Below are 18501 nucleotides of genomic sequence, written 5' to 3'. Positions count from 1 at the left end.
TTGAGGTAAATGCAGGACATGATTAGAGACTCCCCTGGGCCATTCAAGTACTAGCCCAATGACGAAGGCACCCCTCATTATAGTTCTGTAACTAGCACTCAACCATTAATAATAATAAGATCATTGTATTGTATTAGAAGACGAAAAAACAATGCTACTTGTGCAGTTCTATTAGATATTTAGAAAAGAATAACACACTGACGTTACCCTTGACGACAACACAGGTGGTCGAAAAGTTTTGTTTTCTCCATTCTGCACCATCTGCGCTTCTGCATTTCAGTAGTTTCATTATTGCGTAGTGCCGCGCCAGTTTTGCTGGCTTACGAAACTCACACAAACTGTACGTAGCATAGGATGCTACATGTGATGTCGCAGAATTCCCAAACAGTACACACCACTTGATCAAGAGCAACTGCAGCAGCGAATCCGATGCTCTGTCTTGGCTCGGTGTCTCCATAGTCGAGCGTTTGCGTTTTGCACAGAATACCGTAATGCCATCTGTAAGCTGCCATTTTATTCACTGTTGGCAGTAAAGGGCAGTGATGGCATATGCAACATCACCACTCCCCGCTTGGGGGTGGGCGATTTGAATTGCGCTAAAGGTATGGTCCCTTCATATTCAATTTTATCCTAAACTTTTATTGTCTTTTTTTCTGTTTTTATTGTCTTGTTGTGTTTTTAAGTCTTTTATCGGCACGAAGCAAGTGCTGCGTTCAGTTCAGTTCATCAGTTCAGTATTTGCCTTTAGTGTCCCTTTAACAGGGAACACTATTAGAAAAGGAGTATGCTGTCTTGTAGTACGTAACCACCTACACTTGCCTTGATAAAGAACAAACAGCCAAACTTAAGAGGCACCACTAGGTTATTCACCAACATCTTTCACATATGGCAAAGAAGTCTGACACGGCTGTGGATGACACGAAGGATGCCGAGAGGAAGACGCAACAGCGTAGGCTTAGCCAGCCACACCAGGAACAGCGTCTAGCCCAAGCCCCACTTCAGTAGCGCTGGCGATCCAGCTGCGGAGCTCTGCACGGCGCACTTCTTCTTCCTTACAACTTCCCCCCTCGCTGAAGACAGAGCCGCACAGGAGGCCTAAGGCGTCGTGAGGATGAAGGGCTCGTGATACGGCTTGAGCCAATCTGCATGCACAATTTCGCGGTCTCGGCGACGCAGGTCCATAGGGGGCGTCAGAGGTTCGATGACTTAGTTCACCAGAGAAGTTTGCTGTAGAACCCAGTAGGGTCCATGGTATCGGGATACAAACTTGGAGGAGACACCTAGTGTTGAAGTAGAAGGCCCCCACAACCAAACGAGAGCGTCAGGTGAAAACTGGTGGTGGGGACGCCCGTCGTGATGACAAAATTTCTGTAGCACTTGTTCTTGCATTGTGAGGGAGCGAGCTAGTTGCCGACATTCTTCTGCATACCGGGCGGCTTCAGAAACCGGTGTACCCTCTGATAAGTGGGGATGGTAAGGAAGAATAGTGCCAATGGGAAATGATTGTTGGCGGCCATATAGAAGAAAGAAGGGAGAAAAGCCTGTCGTTGACTTCTGTGCCGTATTGTAGGCATACGTGACATAGGGAAGGATGAGGTTCCAGTCGGTGTGGTTGGAGGCAACATACATCGAAAGCATGTCGCCAAGAGTTCGGTTAAATTGCTCTGTCAATCCGTTTGTTTGCGGGTGATATGCGGTGGTACAGCGATGAATAACGCGGCATTCAGCGAGAAGTTCTTGAATGACATCGGCGAGAAAGACGTGACCTCGGTCGCTCAGGAGTTCGCGAGGAGCGCCATGACGTAAAACGAAGCGTTGAAGCAGGAAGGAGGCAATGTCACGAGCTGTCGCGGCTGGTAGAGCGGCCGTTTCTGCATACCTCGTGAGGTGGTCTATAGCTACAATGACCCAGCGATTGCCGGCAGCTATGAATGGCAGAGGTCCGCATAGGTCTATCCCAACCTAGTCAAAGGGTCGCGAAGGGCACGGCAAAGGTTGCATTGGTCCAGAAGGGTGGCAAGGATCAGGCTTGCGGCGTTGACATTCTGTGCAAGAGCAAATGTACTTTTGCACAAATGTGTACATACCGCGCCAATGAAACCTATGACGCAGTCTGGTGTAGGTCTTGAAGAGACCAGCGTGTGCGCACTGAGGGTCGGTGTGGAAAGCGGCACATACATCAGTGCGGAGCTGCCGGGGTATTACAAGCAGCCATTTGTGGCCGTCGGAACTGAAGTTACGGTGATAGACGATTTTGTCGTGGATGGGGAAGTGCGAAGCTTGCCGGCGTAACACTCAGGATGGTGGGCGTGCAGGTGAATCAGAGATGTAATCTATCAAAGATGAAATCCAGGAGTCCTTGCGCTGCTCCTAAGTCATGTCGACAGAAACGAATGGGAGAAGTGGGTCGTCTAGGACGGAGACATTGACAATGTCGGCGTGGTCAGGCGAGTGTGAAAAAGCATCGGCATTGGCGTGCTTCTTGCCTGAGCGATAGACAACCCGGATATCGTACTCTTGGAGCCTCAGTGCCCACCGGGTTAGGCGGCCGCAGGGATCCTTGAGAGATGACAACCAGCAAAGTGCGTGGTGATCGGTAACGACATCGAAGGACCGGCCGTACAGGTATGGACGAAATTTTGTGATGGCCCAGATGATCGCTAGACATTCTTTTTCCATGACTGAATAGTTCACTTCAGCTTTCGTGAGAGTGCAGCTCGCATAAGCAACAACATATTCTTGGCAGCCGGGCTTTCGCTGGGTGAGCACAGCACCAAGACCAACACCGCTAGCATCCGTATGGATTTCTGTGGGGCAGTTGAATCAAAATGGCGCAGTATTGGTGTTGTGAGCAGGCGACGTAGCGTCACGAAGGCATTATCGCAAGCCGAGGACCACGCGGAAAGATTGGGGTCTCCCCGAAGAAGCTCTGTCAGAAGTGCCATAATTGAAGTGAAATTTCGAATAAAGCGGCAGAAGTACGAGTAGAGGCCAATGAAGCTGCGCAAGCCTTTTAGAGACGTTGGCCTCGGAAATTCTTTAACAGCACGGAGCTTAGCGGCATCAGGGAGAACGCAGTCCTTCGACACGACATGTCCGAGAATTGTCAGCTTGCATGCCCCAAAGTGACATTATTTCAGGTTTAGTTGGAGGCCAGCGTCACTGACAGAGCGTAAAACCTGCTCCAAGCGATGAAGATGAGTAGGAAAATCTGGTGCAAACACTACTACATCATCCAAAAACCACAAGAATGTGTACCATTTGAGGCCTTGAAGAATAGTGCCCATCATCCGCCCAAAAGTCATGGGCGCATTGCAAAGTCCGAATGGCATCACACGAAATTCGTATAAGCCATCTGGTGTGATGAAAGCAGTTTTAGGCTTATCGTCTGCCACCATAGGCACCTGCCAATAACCAGAGCGTAGATCGAGGGAGGAAAAGAACTCTGCACCTTGTAAGCAGTCTAGGGCGTCGTCGATCCGTGGCAATGGATAAACATTTTTTCGGGTTATTTTGTTTAGGCGACGGTAATCCACGCAAAAGTGGATCGAGCCATCCTTCTTTTTAACTAAAACAACTGGCGATGCCCATGGGCTGTCGGACGGTTCAATGACACCATGCTTTAGCATGTCACCTACTTGCTCATCAATGACACGTCATTCTGTCGACGATACGCAGTATGGTCGCTGCCGTAGCGGTGAGTGAGAACCGGTGTCAATCCGGTGACATACAGTCGTTCAGCCCAGGGAAGCATTATGGCTGTCAAAAGCAGGGCGAAATTTCTCGAGGAGACGGAGAAGGTCATGGCATTGTTTGAGGTTTAAGGCGTTGTCAATGACGTGGCTGAAAACGTCTTCAGGCGATGTGGCAGTTACGGGACTACAGTAGAGGGTGTTGACCTCTGACGATCCAATAGGAAGTTCCAACGTGGTAATGGTGTTGTAAGGCTCGACAGTGCCGAGAGATTCACTGCGAAGCAACGTAATCGGGAATCGGAAGCAACGAATCAGAAATGGTTTGGGTATTGTGGGGCTAGACTCTATACACACCTTTCCAGATTGGCTGGGCTCAGGAATGCTGCCTCCATCATGTAAGGTATCAGGCTTTTTAAAGCGAAAATTTTTTTGCCTTTTCCCTCACTTTGTGGGCACTGGTTACTGGCTGCTGTCTTGCACAATGGGCTAGCCCTGGAGATAGCGCAAATCGAGGTGACCTTGTAGCTCATGTCTATGCACATAGACATGAGCTACAACACAAGCATGTCATCATCGTCATGCCATTGCGAAATTTCGTCACTGTCATTCCATTGTCATCATTGCCGTCTTGTCATGCAGTCGTCATCATATACAATCACCATCAATCCATGTCATCCTTCCGTCATCGTTATTCCGCCATCATCATGTTGTCATCTATCTGTCACAGTCATGCAGTCATTGTCATTCCATCCTTCTGATACCGCCGTCGTCATGCTATCATTGTTATGCCGTCATTGCTGCTGTCACATTGTCTTGTCAAAAAGAATTTGTAAAACCACACAAGAAGCAGTGCTTGGCTATTTTAGGCCCAAGCTGGCTCCTTGAGAACAAAAGCATACCGGAGCAAATATTTGTGACCGGATGAGGTATGTATCAGCAGCAGAAAAAGATTTGGAGACAGGTGAGCACATTGTAATGAAATATGCCAAGATATTCACACAGCCAGGACCATAGGGAATGTCCCCCCTCCAGAAGCACTCATATTTAAAGCTAATGGGAGTGTTAACTGGTCAGCGGTCGAGATAAGAAAGAGACGTTTGGAGTATTAGTAGAAAAAAAAGCAGGGAAGAGATGGAGCTGGGGTCATTACAGGCATAGGTAACTTAAAGTATACAATATAAAGATAACGGTTTTAATGAAGAGAAAAAATATGAATTAGAGATAAGCAAAATGCTAGACTGCAATAGATGTAATAAATCCTGATTGGCTCAAGCAGGCTAGATGACTATCACCATCCTGTTTTAAAGGGGGACGCCAATATAAATTATCATCATCATTAGCAACAACAAAAAGAAGGTGCCCTGCTGCTCAAGCAACACGTAGTGCTGAGTGTCGGTGATTATCAAATGAAACGGCTGTGAAAAGCGGTTGCTGCCTTTTAGTGGGTTTGCAGCACAGTATATATTACAGAGTGGTCAAACAGGGGATGCTTCGAGCTGGAGGCTTTCCCTGTTGGACCACTGTTGATCACTTTCCATCATTATTCTCCTGTGAACCTAGTCTTGTTTGGTATACTACGGCATGGTAATGGTGTAGTAGTGTAGTTATGAGTAGAGGCAGAAAAAAAAATAACAATTATAACACGTACCAGGAAAGCACAGATTGAGCCAACACATCTGTGCTAAGCATACATCTCAGTCATGTGTGTGTAACATGAGGGCTTCGTCCCCCAATTTCTTTTTGTGCCCAGAATAAAACTCCAGATTTTTTCTTTTCTTTTTTTCTTTTTTCTTTTTCCCTAGACCTAGCATTTCTGCTATAAAGGCTACATATTCATGGTTGTTTGGCAATAAAAGGTTTATGGCGCATACGTTGAAAGTACATTCACAATGCATTGTATACTGTTTAAATTGTTAATGCCTAAAAAGGAAGCTTGCCCGAAGTAGAAGTGCTTACTAAATATGTAACTAGACAGCGATGATACAATGACCTGCTTCTTTAGCTGTCCTTGCTAAGCTCAAGAAAATAGTGCAACTGATGGAGGTTGCACACTGGAGAAAGCTGTGCATACTCACCGGCGCACACAAAGTGGTTCGAGGGAGCTGTGAGCACCAACTTGTCCTTCATGGTTGCAGGCTCGGAGCAGCGTGCAATTCCTGGTTCAATGTAGTCCTTCTTGATCCAGTCAGACAGCCAGCGAAGGCTGCAGTCGCAGTAGAGTGGGTTTGCACCAAGGGCTCTGCGTCATGTCAAATATCGTGCCAGTCATGGATATGGGGAAACATCAGATGTCATCCGGCAACACACAAGAAACATGCTGTCGGCAACCCTCTCATGCAACCCGCTGGAAACATGAAAGTCGGAGTCGCTCACTTTCACATGTTTTCACTAGGGCCTCCAAAAGCCCATAAGAAACAAAGACTTGAGCCCCCTCCAAATCCTTGCAAAAACCAAGCAACAATGGAAAATATCTTCAAACTTCTGCAAAAAAGTAAACCTACAACTTATGAATTCTGCCAGCATTACAAGCAGTACCCACCCTACTCCTACAAAGTTTCAACCTGATGGAGTAGTTCCCTTTCGGCCGAGCACATGATTTTTTGCCTAAGCCACCATTCCATTTCCAGGGCGCGTGGTGGTAGCCCTGTTGCCGCTCGCATACTTCCCCAAATGCTGACATCACTTTCGGAGCTGAGATCATTGCTATGGTTCCTCCAATTCAGGAGAGGTATGTGATTCTCCTTCATGGTATTGCAACTGTTTGGCATCAGCGAACTTGAAAGTGCATCCTCTTGCAACTGATGCTCTGAAATTTATGTTTCTGAACCTCAAAACAAACTTCAAATGCATGTTCTACAGCATAAAGGTTGTGAACTCCACATGTGGCAAAGTTCAGCTAAATCCCTACACATTCTCCTAGAGAGAAAATGCCAAATTATTCCACTACTTGAAAGGCCATTATTTTGATTCCAGCAGCAGATTATTAATTTGGCTTCCCCTCCACTTCGATGTTCCTACCGCTCTGAAATTTTGCCAGCATGTTCTTTGAAGTATGTACCTTATTTCTACAAATTTTCAATCGATATGTGTACCCCATTGTTTCTTTACAGCAAGTGTTTTTGTCTCTGAACAAGCCCTAAGGCAAATTCGATTAGTACAGACAATGATTTCTTGCAGCTCTCTCATTCATCCTATGACCATTCAACCATTCAACCATTCAATATGTTCCATTCAATATGTTCAACAAAGTATGAACTCTATTTGTGAGAATTCTCAATTTGGCACTCCAAGTAGTTCTCCTGCAGTGCTTCTTTGGAACCTCGAAATAATCCTTTCATATATAAATTTGCCCGCACATTTGCTCTGCAGAAATTTTTCATTTGCAAAAAAAGGGTACTGTATGTGAGACTGCTTGCTGCAGCAATTGATGTATACAGTACATTTTTGTTCCATCATATTTTGCAGTTAATTTCTTCATGTTTGTAAAATGTAAAGAATATGTATGACATTCAAGGGCAATGACATCTTGAAGGCAATGAGTAATTTCAGTGCAGTTACAGCTTGGACCTAATGACACAAGTTGTACAACTCGAGCAATGAAACAGAGGATTAATATATGGACACCAGAATTAGTTTCTTTCCGCGTACAGGCTGCTGTAAGTTGCCTACAGTGCCCACGTCAACGCCACCTAGGGCATCAGACCTCATACGTCGACGGTTTCTTGCCAGCACTCACATGTGCGTGATAGACTGCAGGTCCCGAAAGGTGCCCTCTGGTATTATTGACACGTCGTTGCCATGCAGTGACCTGCGTAGCCAGAAAAAATCTCAGGACAGGAGGGAGTGTGCTGTGAAGGAGAATGGCAAGACGCAGCCACTGTCCACAGAAAGTGACAGCATATTCGTGAACAACACCATCAATCAATGCCTGTTAACCTGTGGCTACCAGCACGATACGTTTCAATTACATGCAGCTACCTTAGTAGCTGGCCTGGTGATCTTGCTTTGGTCGACAGCCTGGTGCACATTCTCGATAACAAGGGAGCATTATTCAGACCCTTCATCGCTCCCCGGTCCTTACAATAACCCTGGGTGCGCAATGGTTAATTAGATGTCATTCTGACGAACCACAAAGGACAAAACTGTAAGTCAAGAAGCAGCAAGTAACGTGCATTACAACTATTCATGGGTAGGTTTTGGTGTTGGCAGATGATGCAATTCTCTATCTTTGGGATGAGTATTTGAGGAGACATTAAATGAATGAAAAATCAATTCGATGATCAATATTGCCCCAGAAATTAATTTTTCATTTAATTATACTTCCAGGCACATAATTACTTCTTGGCAGTAATGAATGCATGCACATTTAGAAATCCTGAGATTAGCACCGATTTTGATACATCTGTTCCCAATTCCAATTACGTTCTCACAACAAAGGCTTTCCTCATGCAGTGCAGCACAACACTAAGTAGAACAGAAATCCATTTTGTAGCAAACTTAGGGGACAAAAATAACTTTTTTCTTTTTTACTGGAAAGCAATGGCACATAAAACCGTAGCACTTACAGAATTCGCAGGGACTTTAGGCCAGAGAAGCTGTCAACCTGGATGCACTGGAGTTTATTGTAACTAAGGATGCTGGAGAAAAATGACGAGAGAGAGTGATGACACCTTCAATAAAATGTGGATGGTTAACAGCCATGGAGAAATGAAGAAAAGACATCACAACCATGAATAAGCTGAAGAAATATAGAGGAAAAACTTACAGTGTTGAAAGCCTGGATAGGTTGGAGAAGATGTTGTTTGGCAGAATCGATATCTGGTTGTTGCTGAGGTCTCTGAGAGAAAGAGTAAAATACATATAATTAACATTCACTCAGCATGTTGCGCAGAGAGCCAAAGAAGACGGCTTCAACACAGGCGCATTTGAATTTACATCTATAATTATTATTTTGAGCAGGCCTATGTTTGCTATGTTATCATCGGCACCAGCCAATTTTTTTGTCCCCTAAAGGACGAAGGTCTCTTCCAGCGATCTCCAACTGCCCCAATCTTGCAACAGCCGATTCCAAGTTGTGCCTGCAAATTTCCTAATTTCATCACACCACCTAATTCTTTGCCATCCTCGATTGCACTTCCTTTTCCCTGTAACCAATGGTTATCTTCAATGCATTACATGGACTGCCCAGTTCCATTTTCTCCTCTTAATGTCAACTAGAATATTGGATACCCTGTTTACTTTAAAATACCCCACTATCTTCCTGTCTCTTATGTTTGCTATGTATTGTTTGGCCAAGCAAGGAGTAGCTGGACTACCCTCAATGATGCCAACACCTCGTACACAAATGCTAGCAGATTTAAAAAGATGTGGTAGAAATTAATGAATGCCTTTATAACTCAATAGATTATCACTCATGCTCCTACTTGGTGCCTAGGCTTGTGTACGAATATAAATTTTTTGGTTCGAAACAAAGTCGAAGCAAATAGCAATTAATGTAGGATAATCTCGAAGTGAATAGTTTGAATGGTTGTGGGATTTGCACAAAACCTTGACATAACAGCCAGATCTTGATGACAAATCTAATAAATGTTGGTTCTTTGCTTGCAAAAGAAAAGGGGGGGGGGGAAATGGGTTTATCTTTGGAATCAGTTGATATTCAAAGTGCCGTTATTCATATATTTTCATCCAAAAGTGCAAGTTCAACATCTCTTACAACTGAAGCTGCACAGAAAACTTTTTTACAGGCTCTTGTTGCTCACTGTTGTGCTTCAGCCTACTTAAAATTCTGTGTTGGTTGAGGCCACGGCGTTCATCCATCGTGCATTGTCGTAATGCTGTGTAGCGCAAGCTCAGCTTGATGCTTTTAATCTACATGCTAGCTTAACGGATTCCATTCTGCAAGCACACAGCAAAACAATTTTTTTTTAATTTAACAGTAAAATTTGAGTAATGTGAATTTCGACTTGAGGTGCAATTTCGACAACAGCGTGAATTTTGCCTGGAGGTATGGCCGTGAAATCACCTTTAGGGCAAATTTTTCCTCCAACAGTATCGCTGAAGTGGCGAGGAACATTGCAGTTGGCCGACGATACGGTGTGGACGATTCGTGCATCCGCGAATGCAAACTGTATTTAATATGATTAAGCCATTGTATGCAGATATCTCTGCGGGTTATAATTGGGGTGCGGCTTATACGTGTAAGAATACATATACAGTCAACGTCCAATGTTTCAGACAACCTAGTGGCTGTGAAAACATCTGAAAAAATGCACGCCTTTACTGCCCCCAAGGGCTCAAATCACCACAGGAACATCCAAAATAGCTCTGAAGGCCTGCCAGTACACTTATTAGGCGTATTGGTGCTCGTTCTGTGATAGGAGACAGCAGATGCACGCGTGTATATTTAAGGAACACATACTGTGTCCTGTGAGAATTTTGCCTTTCCACACTTGGTATGCTTAACCGCAATACTTTGCGTATGCTTCACCGCTTAAGCGAAGCTGACTTTTGGGAACCAACATTATGGAATGCGTCGTGCTAGGTTAATTACTCAAGTCATGCTTTCCAAGCTTCAAAGCCATTGGCAAGGATTACAAAGGCGGAGTCAGCACCATGGACAGCGGCAATTTTTTTCGATGAAAAACACGGCACCGAACACCAAGCTTGGTAGCGAACATCAGAGCAGGTAAGCCTAGCGTTGGTGCGGTGGTGGCTACGGCTCCCAGCAGATCTGCATGCGAGAGTGCCTGTTCGAGGCAGCGAGATAATCAAAATGGCAGCGGTGGTGGCTTTGATAACATCGCTTCCGTAGGTGTATCTACTGGGGTGCGGGAGCACTTGGGTCCCCACTCGTGGAACTAGAGGGGGGAGCAAAGTAGGACATTTGCCCCCGCCCCTCACACTTTTGAAAGCCGGGAATGGTGGAGAGCCAGACCGCCATGATCAGGGCTCGAGTGATACGGCGCCCGAAGTTCCGACCAAGATCACTGGTCGGAACTTCGGGCGCCGTATCACTCGAGCCCTGATCATGGCGGTCTGGCTCTCCACCAGCTGCATGCGGAGTCTCGGCCACATTGGTTCTTCAGGGAGCTGATCACTGGTACGTATATAGCGCACAGGGTCCACTCGGTTCCAGCTGGCAAATTTCCCCACCTCTGCATGTCTCCAGTAGTCATTCAAGACTTGACCTAGGCACTGATTTAGGCTAATTGGTCTGTCATTCTAGGAACCTCAATAGTGCAATTGAGGTTCCGAGTACTTTCAAGACTGCTTTAATTTATTTGGGCCTGAAAGGTGTTCTCGCAGTGAAACTAGAGGCAGTACGAAGCATTTGCTTCTCGCTGCCAGCATTCTTCATCACACCAGTGGGCTCGGTGGCTCTGCCACGACACGGCTTAACCCACTTCTGTTCACCATGCAGGGTTTCGTTTGCGCTATCTCCTGCGTGCTGTTCCCCGTTCTTCTGGGCCCGGTATCAGCCATCCACGTGAACTACCCTTTCCCGGCTAGCCTCGTCACCGTGAACAACTGGCGCCTACTTCCAGCGTTGGCCACTGTAGTTTCTGCGGCGCTGGAACCTGGAAACTGGACGCTCGAAGAGGAATTCAAGGTCACACTGTCATCGACTTCATCAGGCACACTGCGTATAAATCATCCCCGCCAGCTGGGCGCGCTCTGTGGGCTCGGTGGCTGTGCCACGACACGGCTTAACCCACTTCTGTTCACCATGCAGGTCAGTAACCAGTGTCGCCTTTTCGCTAAAAAATCGAGCAATAGATGCCTTATTCAGCTATCGAGCCCTCAGTGCTGTGTTTGTATCATGTCTGATTGTATTAACAGTGTTTGTTCTTTGCTACTTATGTTATCCGGAGACATTGAAACTAACCCAGGACCCCCCACCCTAAATGAAATACTAAATGAACTAAAAGGCTTGTATTCTGGTCAAGCCCAGCTCATTGGAGACGTGCAGAGCCTAAAGAGCCAGCTCTCAAGCACCGATAAAACGATTTCAGAACTAGGCAAAAGAATCGACAGTTTAGAATCGCACTACCACCAGCTTCAAACGCTCCGAACGGAATTAGACACCGTTGCAACCACCACCTCCCAGACTACTCGACAGGTCTCGGTATTGGAGACTAGGCTGGACGACATGGAAAACCGCTCCCGATGAAACAACTTGTTGTTTTACGGCATAGCGGACGACACGCCATCCGAGACCAACGCTCAGTCTGAGGAGCTAATCACTGCGTTTTGCAGGGACCATTTCAATTTAGCCATTGAATCTAAGGAAATAGAGCGTGCCCACCGTCTTGGTCGCCACTTGTGAGACCGGTGCCACCCCATAATAGTAAGATTTACCTCGTTTAAAACCAAGGAAACTGTTCTCGCTAATGGCTCTCAACTCAAAAATACACATTTTAGCATTGGGGAAGATTTCTCGCCTCACGTTCGGAACGCACGGAAGCACCTTCTCGCTTTTGCTAAAGAAAAATCTGGTCCTTTTCTTTTACGATATAAAACATTATTTATGGGCTCCAAATGCTACGTATTTGACGATACAACCGAAACTGTCGAAGAAAAATCATAGCTACCCCCTCCCCACCCCAAATCATTAAATGGTTCCGTTCCTGGTCACAAAGCTAATCTCTTTTTTTCGATTATTTTCACAAACATTCGCAGCTTTCTTTCTAAACGCCACCATGTGTCAAGCCTTGTATCTTCATCCAGTAGCAATTTACTTATTCTAACTGAAATGTGGTTGACCTCTGACGTCACCAATGGCGAAGTTTTATCCGACTTGCCCAACTTTAATCTTTTTAGAAAGGATCGTCTCGGCACACGCGGCGGGGGCGTCCTCATTGCTGCAAACAAACAGCTTTCGTGCTCTGTTATCAAAATATCCTCCGACCTTGAAATATTATGGTTAATCTGTCGTTCCGCACCACAGTCGGTGCTCTTAGGTGTTTGCTACAGGCCTCCTAGACACACTCCAGATTTTTCACGCGAACTTAATAATATTTTAACCAAACTTTCGACCAAATACCCTAATGCTCGCGTCGTTCTCTTTGGAGACTTTAACTTTCCGAATATCGATTGGATGACCCTAACCTCGTCAGCACCCAATGCGAAAGAAGCTAACGAATTTCTTGAAGTTTGCCTAAATTTTAATCTTACTCAGCTGATGTCATAACCTACACGAGTCACTTCCGATACCGCCAATATTCTTGACATAATCTTAACAGATCCAGGGAGCCTGTCTTCTATAACGTTTCTAAAAGAAATAAGTGACCACAAAGTAATTCATGCTAATTTTGCCTTTGTTCCCGAAATACGCCAAGCTTGCAGGAAAACAATTCGGCTATATGACAAGGGGAACTATGGGGCCATCATTAGTGAACTTAATGCCTTTTTTCCATCGTTTCAAGACGGTTTTTGGGAACGACCTATTAACGAAAACTGGTCACTCTTCAAAAACAAAATGGACCGGTTAGCTGATGACTTCATCCCTAAGGTAACTTTCCGTCCCACCCGCCAATAACCTTGGTTTACTAAGTCATTAAAATCGCTTGAAAACAAGAAGAAACGTCTTTTTCGTGTCGCCAAGACTAGAAACAGTGTTTGCGCATGGGACAAATACAACATTGCAGAAAAAGCATTCTTAACAGAAGTGCGCAACGTTAAATACTCATTCTTTCACATTGACTTACCTAAAATCCTTGCTGATTCACCCAAACGTTTCTGGCAAATTCTAAACCCACATGACACCCCTCCTGTTATCCTTACTAATCAATCTGGTCAAGAAGCAAGTTGTTCAGAAAGTGCCAATATATTTAATATAGCCTTTTCGTCTGTCTTTACGAATGAACCTAACCCTACTGAAACAGAACTGTTTTCCGCTAGTTTACCTGAAATGCCACCCATAAGCATTAGTTTCTCTGGTATCCTGTCCTTAATTGAAAAAATGAAATTGTCATCTTCTACTTGCACGGACGAAATAAATGCCAAGCTCTTAAAAAACACTAAGCACATATCTGCCGAATTTTTACTGTTACTGTTTTCCCAGTCACTCTCCTCAGGAATTCTCCCTTACGACTGGAAGTGTGGGGAGGTCATTCCAGTTCACAAAGCAGGCAACAGAGACTGTCTGTTAAATTACCGCCCCATATCTCTAATCAGTGTGTGCTGCAAACTCATGGAACATATCATATACTCTCAGGTCATGCAGTTCCTTGATTCTAACAGCCTTTTTAATCCCTCTCAACATGGATTTCGAAAAGGCCTCTCATGTGAATCCCAACTAGCCCTTTTTCTTCACGACCTGAATGCTAACCTCGACACTAACCTACAAACAGATGCTATTTTTCTTGACTTCACCAAGGCTTTTGATAAAGTACCACACAAGCGTCTACTAACGAAGCTCTCTCAACTAAATCTGCCACACGACGTTCTAAACTGGATCGCCCAATTTCTGACTAACCGCTCTCAGTTTATTTCCCTTAACAATGTCAAGTCTGACTCGCTCCCTGTAACGTCCGGCGTGCCGCAGGGATCTGTCCTCGCCCACTTTTATTTCTAATATATATCAACGACTTGCCTAATAATTTATCATGTAACATCCGCATGTTCGCTGACGACTGTGTTATCTACCGCAAAATAACTAACATATCTGAACATATCATAACCATGAACATATCTGACCAAACAGCCCTACAGAATGATCTTAATAAAGTGTTCGACTGGTGTAACCGCTGGCTAATGATCCTTATTCCTAACAAATGTAAATTAGTTTCCTTCCATCACCGCAAAAACCCGCTCCAATTTCCCTATAAAATCGCTAACATACCAGTTGAAACAAGTGAAGCCTATAAATACCTTGGTGTAACACTATCCCCTGATCTTTCCTGGTGCACCCATGTCACGAATATCATTTCATCCGCTAACCGATCATTAGGATTTCTAAAACATCATCTGCGTCACTCACCCTACCACGTAAGACTTTTGGCTTACCAATCGCTAATTCGACCCAAACTTGAGTACGCATCACCAATCTGGAGCCCTCACCAAGTTTATTTGATTAACGCTATCGAAGCAGTGCAAAAACGTGCTGCTCGCTTCATATCATTCTTCTTATTCATATGATATCAGCGTGTCATCCCTGAAGAATGACTCTGGTCTGCCCACTCTTTCGTCTCGCCGCAGGATCGCCACACTATCACTTTATCACAAGTTTTATCACAGTTCTTTCAGCCATCTACCTTACATCGCTCCCGCTGCTCGCACATCCCCCATACGGGCCATCCACTTCAAGTCACCCGACCCCGTTCTGGCACCACTACTTTTTCTGCATCATTTTTTTGCCGCGCAGCTTCAGAATGGAATGGCCTTCCCCACGACATTGTTTCAATCACCTGTCCATCACGTTTTATTCAAAGTGTATCCATATACCTGTCTTGTTAAAAACCTGTGGCATTTGTAGCATCCCTGTACAACCCACCCCTTGTGTAACACCCCCTTGTGGGGTCTTTAAGGAAATAAAGTGAAGTGAAGACCAGTGTTACGACAGCGAGTGCTTGTGGTCATCGAGTGAGATGTGTTTATATTTGCCAATGTGTGCGTGACACCATACTTGTCATAGGCATACCTATCGGTGTGTGGGGGTTGCGTCGAGGGCAACAATGAGCCAGCTGTGGAAGAAGATGACGATGCTCGAGACATTGCTTATGATGGGTGTATTTTGCTCAACGGAGCCAGCTGTGGAAGAACACGATGACGACGACGGATGCGCAAGCAGTGGCACGAGCACACTCATGCGATTGGTGCTGAAAAATTTTTAACAGTCCTCTCTGAAAAAGTTGCACAAAACATTTTTTTCAAAAACATCTGTAGTTACCCTTGTGCCCGAGACCTCTTTGGGTCCCATGTGTGATAAGGGTAGTTCAAGGGCGCACTATGGGTCCCCTGCACACAGAGGATATGGCATTGAACTTGGACCTTTCTGCACTATCACCAGGATCAGCCCACATGATAATAGTTTCTGCACACAGATGCCACAAAACCCTGGATCTGAGCCATATGCAGCTTTGCCGTAAAGAGGCATAAATATTGAAATGGTTGAGCTGATTCACGCATGACTGAACAAATCGCTTCCGTTTCTCATGGCTTTTGGACCAATCAGTACTTCCAGGTGACTTTCAGGTAGGCCACGGGCAAAAATGTGGTATTTGACCTGTACAAAGCTCGGGTAATCATCATCGCTGTGTTGAAAACATGCAGCCAAACACGTTCTGCAGAATCTAGTTCTGCTACCATGAACGTCGAGAAGCACAAAAAAATTGCAGATATTATGTAGACTAAGTACATTTTCATGCTAAGAAAACTATGTTGCTTATGTTCTTTTGAATCGTGCTGTATTTGTAACCTTCAAATCTGAAGGTAATCAAAAATTTAAGCTGTCATAATCATAAGAGGTAAGCGATCAAATACCTACTTTTTTTAATATGAATCGAATACAAATAATAAGTATAGAATATTGAATAGACAAATGCAGACGCACATATTTACAGCAGGAATATTTATTTGAGTCTATTTAGGAACATGCTTGTACTGAATAGACATTCAACCATCACAGACAATTAGGATCACCTTAAACATAAGATCACTACAACCATCATGAAAAGAACTGCACAAATAGCCGTTCCACACCTTTGGAGCTTGGTGGCAAACAAGCTTTCCAAGAATGACAGCCTGCTGTATGACCAACTTTCTAAAAACAAAAATAAATAGCTGAAAAAATATCAAAAGTTATCACATTACACAGAGGAAGAGTTCATTGCGGGCCGATCTTCTGACCCCGCACTGATGATGAGCCAGACAACGAATGGTAGTCCCGCTCAAAAGGAATTGTCACCCCACAAACGAAAAACGCAGCGCTGTCAAAAGAAGACTGCTTCAAAGAATCCACCAAGAAACGCCGCAGCGAGAGCCTCATCAGCTGAACAGTCGCCTTCAGTACAGGACACTACAGGTTCCTCCCCTTGAGGTCCTCGCTACGAGCTTCGCCGAGCCCACATCCAAGCTGTGAGTGAAGCACCTGGGAACTGACTAAAGACTGTGTCTGCCATTAATAATGTCACTTATCTCTATTCAAATGAATTCCTATGGCTAAGAAAGGTTGTAGAAAAAAGAATCCACAATGATCTACATGCAGATATGCTAAACACCTACCTGGCTGCGTCTGTTGCACCAAAGGGTCTCCACATCATTATAAAACCAGCTCTGTCTGACATGTCTGAACGCAATAAGGCTAGATGGGATAACGTAATAACAAATGCTTCACTACAACACACTCGAGTTGTGTTGGATCACTATCATTCTTCCAGTAAGAAATTCAAGAACCAAGAAAGTCAAATTGCAGCAAGTTTAAACTTGTCGTCTACCCAATCCGCTGCACTAGAGGCATTCTAATAAAAAACAATGAAATTCATACAGTGAAAGCCAAGGAACGGTCCCGTGACAGTGTTGGGTGTTCTTCTGCAAGCCAGGACAGGGTATGTAATTCCGCCCCTATTCAAACCAAGCCTCTTGAAGTGCACTCCGTTACTTCTTCGTCATCCTCTGTTAAGAAGTGTTCCGATCGAGAGCAGAACAATATTGTTAATATCTTGGACATTTTACTAACAGCTGAGGAGTACAGTGTTTGCATCGTGGTCTCAATTTTTGTCCCGCTACAGGCGGACACAGTGAATTGCAATTGCTGAAAGATTTGGATAATTTTGCTGGTAACCTACGCCTACGCGAATACTTCTATGACCGGTCCAACTCGAGCTATTCTAAAAACGCGTTACCTCCTGGCAAGCACTGGGTCCCTCCTTCAAAACGCGATATATGCTTGGATATGTATATCAAAGCAGTACAGCGAGACGTTCTGCAATCCAGGGAAATGAAAGCATTAGATGCCCTGTCCTTTCGCAAAGACATCGTCATTAAGCCTGCTGACAAAGGTGGTGCCATTGTCATAATGAACAAGTTCGATTATACCGCAGAGGTGCACAGACAACTAGCAGATGCGACGTTTTATAAACGCCTTAATCATGACCCCACTGAACAATACAAATCGCTGGCGAAAAGCACGGTGCATGACCTCGTCAAAAATAAAAAGGTGCCTGACAACGCAATCCATTCTCTCATTCCACTAAGTCCTGTTGCCGGTCGCTTTTACCTAGTACCTAAAATACATATAAGATAAACAACCCCGGTCGTCCCATCATTTCCGGTATAGGTACAGTGACAGAAAATTTGTCCGGCTACGTAAATTCCCTCATTAGTAATATCCCAGCTACATTTTCATCTTACGTAAGGGATACTACCAACTTTCTGTCAGATATCATCGATCTCAAAATTCCTGAAGGCTCTCTTTTGGTTACACTTGATGTAGCATCCTTGTACACCAACATTCCGCATGCAGATGGCATCAGGGCAGTCGTCAATTCTTATGAAGCAGCATAACCCGAAAAACTAATAGACGGCAATACGTTGGCCACTTTGGTGATACTTATTTTAGAACTAAACAACTTCGAATTTCAAGGTCAACACTATGTCCAAGTTAGTGGAACGTCAATGGGTAAGCGGATATCGGCTCCAACTATGCCAATATATTTATGGGTGAGTTAGAAAATATATTTTTGCTAACACAGATGATAAAACCTTTGTATTACAAGCGTTACACCGACAATGTTTTTATGATTTGGTCACATGGTGAACAGGAGCTGCTTTCCTTCATTTCTGACTTTAACAATGCCCATCCATC

The 18501-nt window shown here is 44.7% G+C and overlaps 1 protein-coding gene across 1 annotated transcript in view; it reads right to left on the bottom strand.

Annotated features, from left to right (window-relative positions):
- Positions 1-18501, bottom strand: part of sli (slit guidance ligand) — a 416482-nt gene that overhangs the window by 21011 nt on the left and 376970 nt on the right. Inside the window, exons 25-28 of the mRNA XM_075676723.1 lie at positions 8461-8532; positions 8261-8332; positions 7432-7503; positions 5771-5934 (exon numbers count right to left, since the gene is read on the bottom strand). Of these exons, the coding sequence (XP_075532838.1) occupies positions 5771-5934; positions 7432-7503; positions 8261-8332; positions 8461-8532 (380 nt within the window). The remainder of the gene's footprint in view (positions 1-5770; positions 5935-7431; positions 7504-8260; positions 8333-8460; positions 8533-18501) is intronic.

Source organism: Dermacentor variabilis, unplaced genomic scaffold, assembly GCF_050947875.1.
Source record: "Dermacentor variabilis isolate Ectoservices unplaced genomic scaffold, ASM5094787v1 scaffold_12, whole genome shotgun sequence".
NCBI classification, from domain to species: Eukaryota; Metazoa; Arthropoda; class Arachnida; order Ixodida; family Ixodidae; genus Dermacentor; species Dermacentor variabilis.
This window is presented reverse-complemented; position numbering and strand designations above follow the sequence as displayed.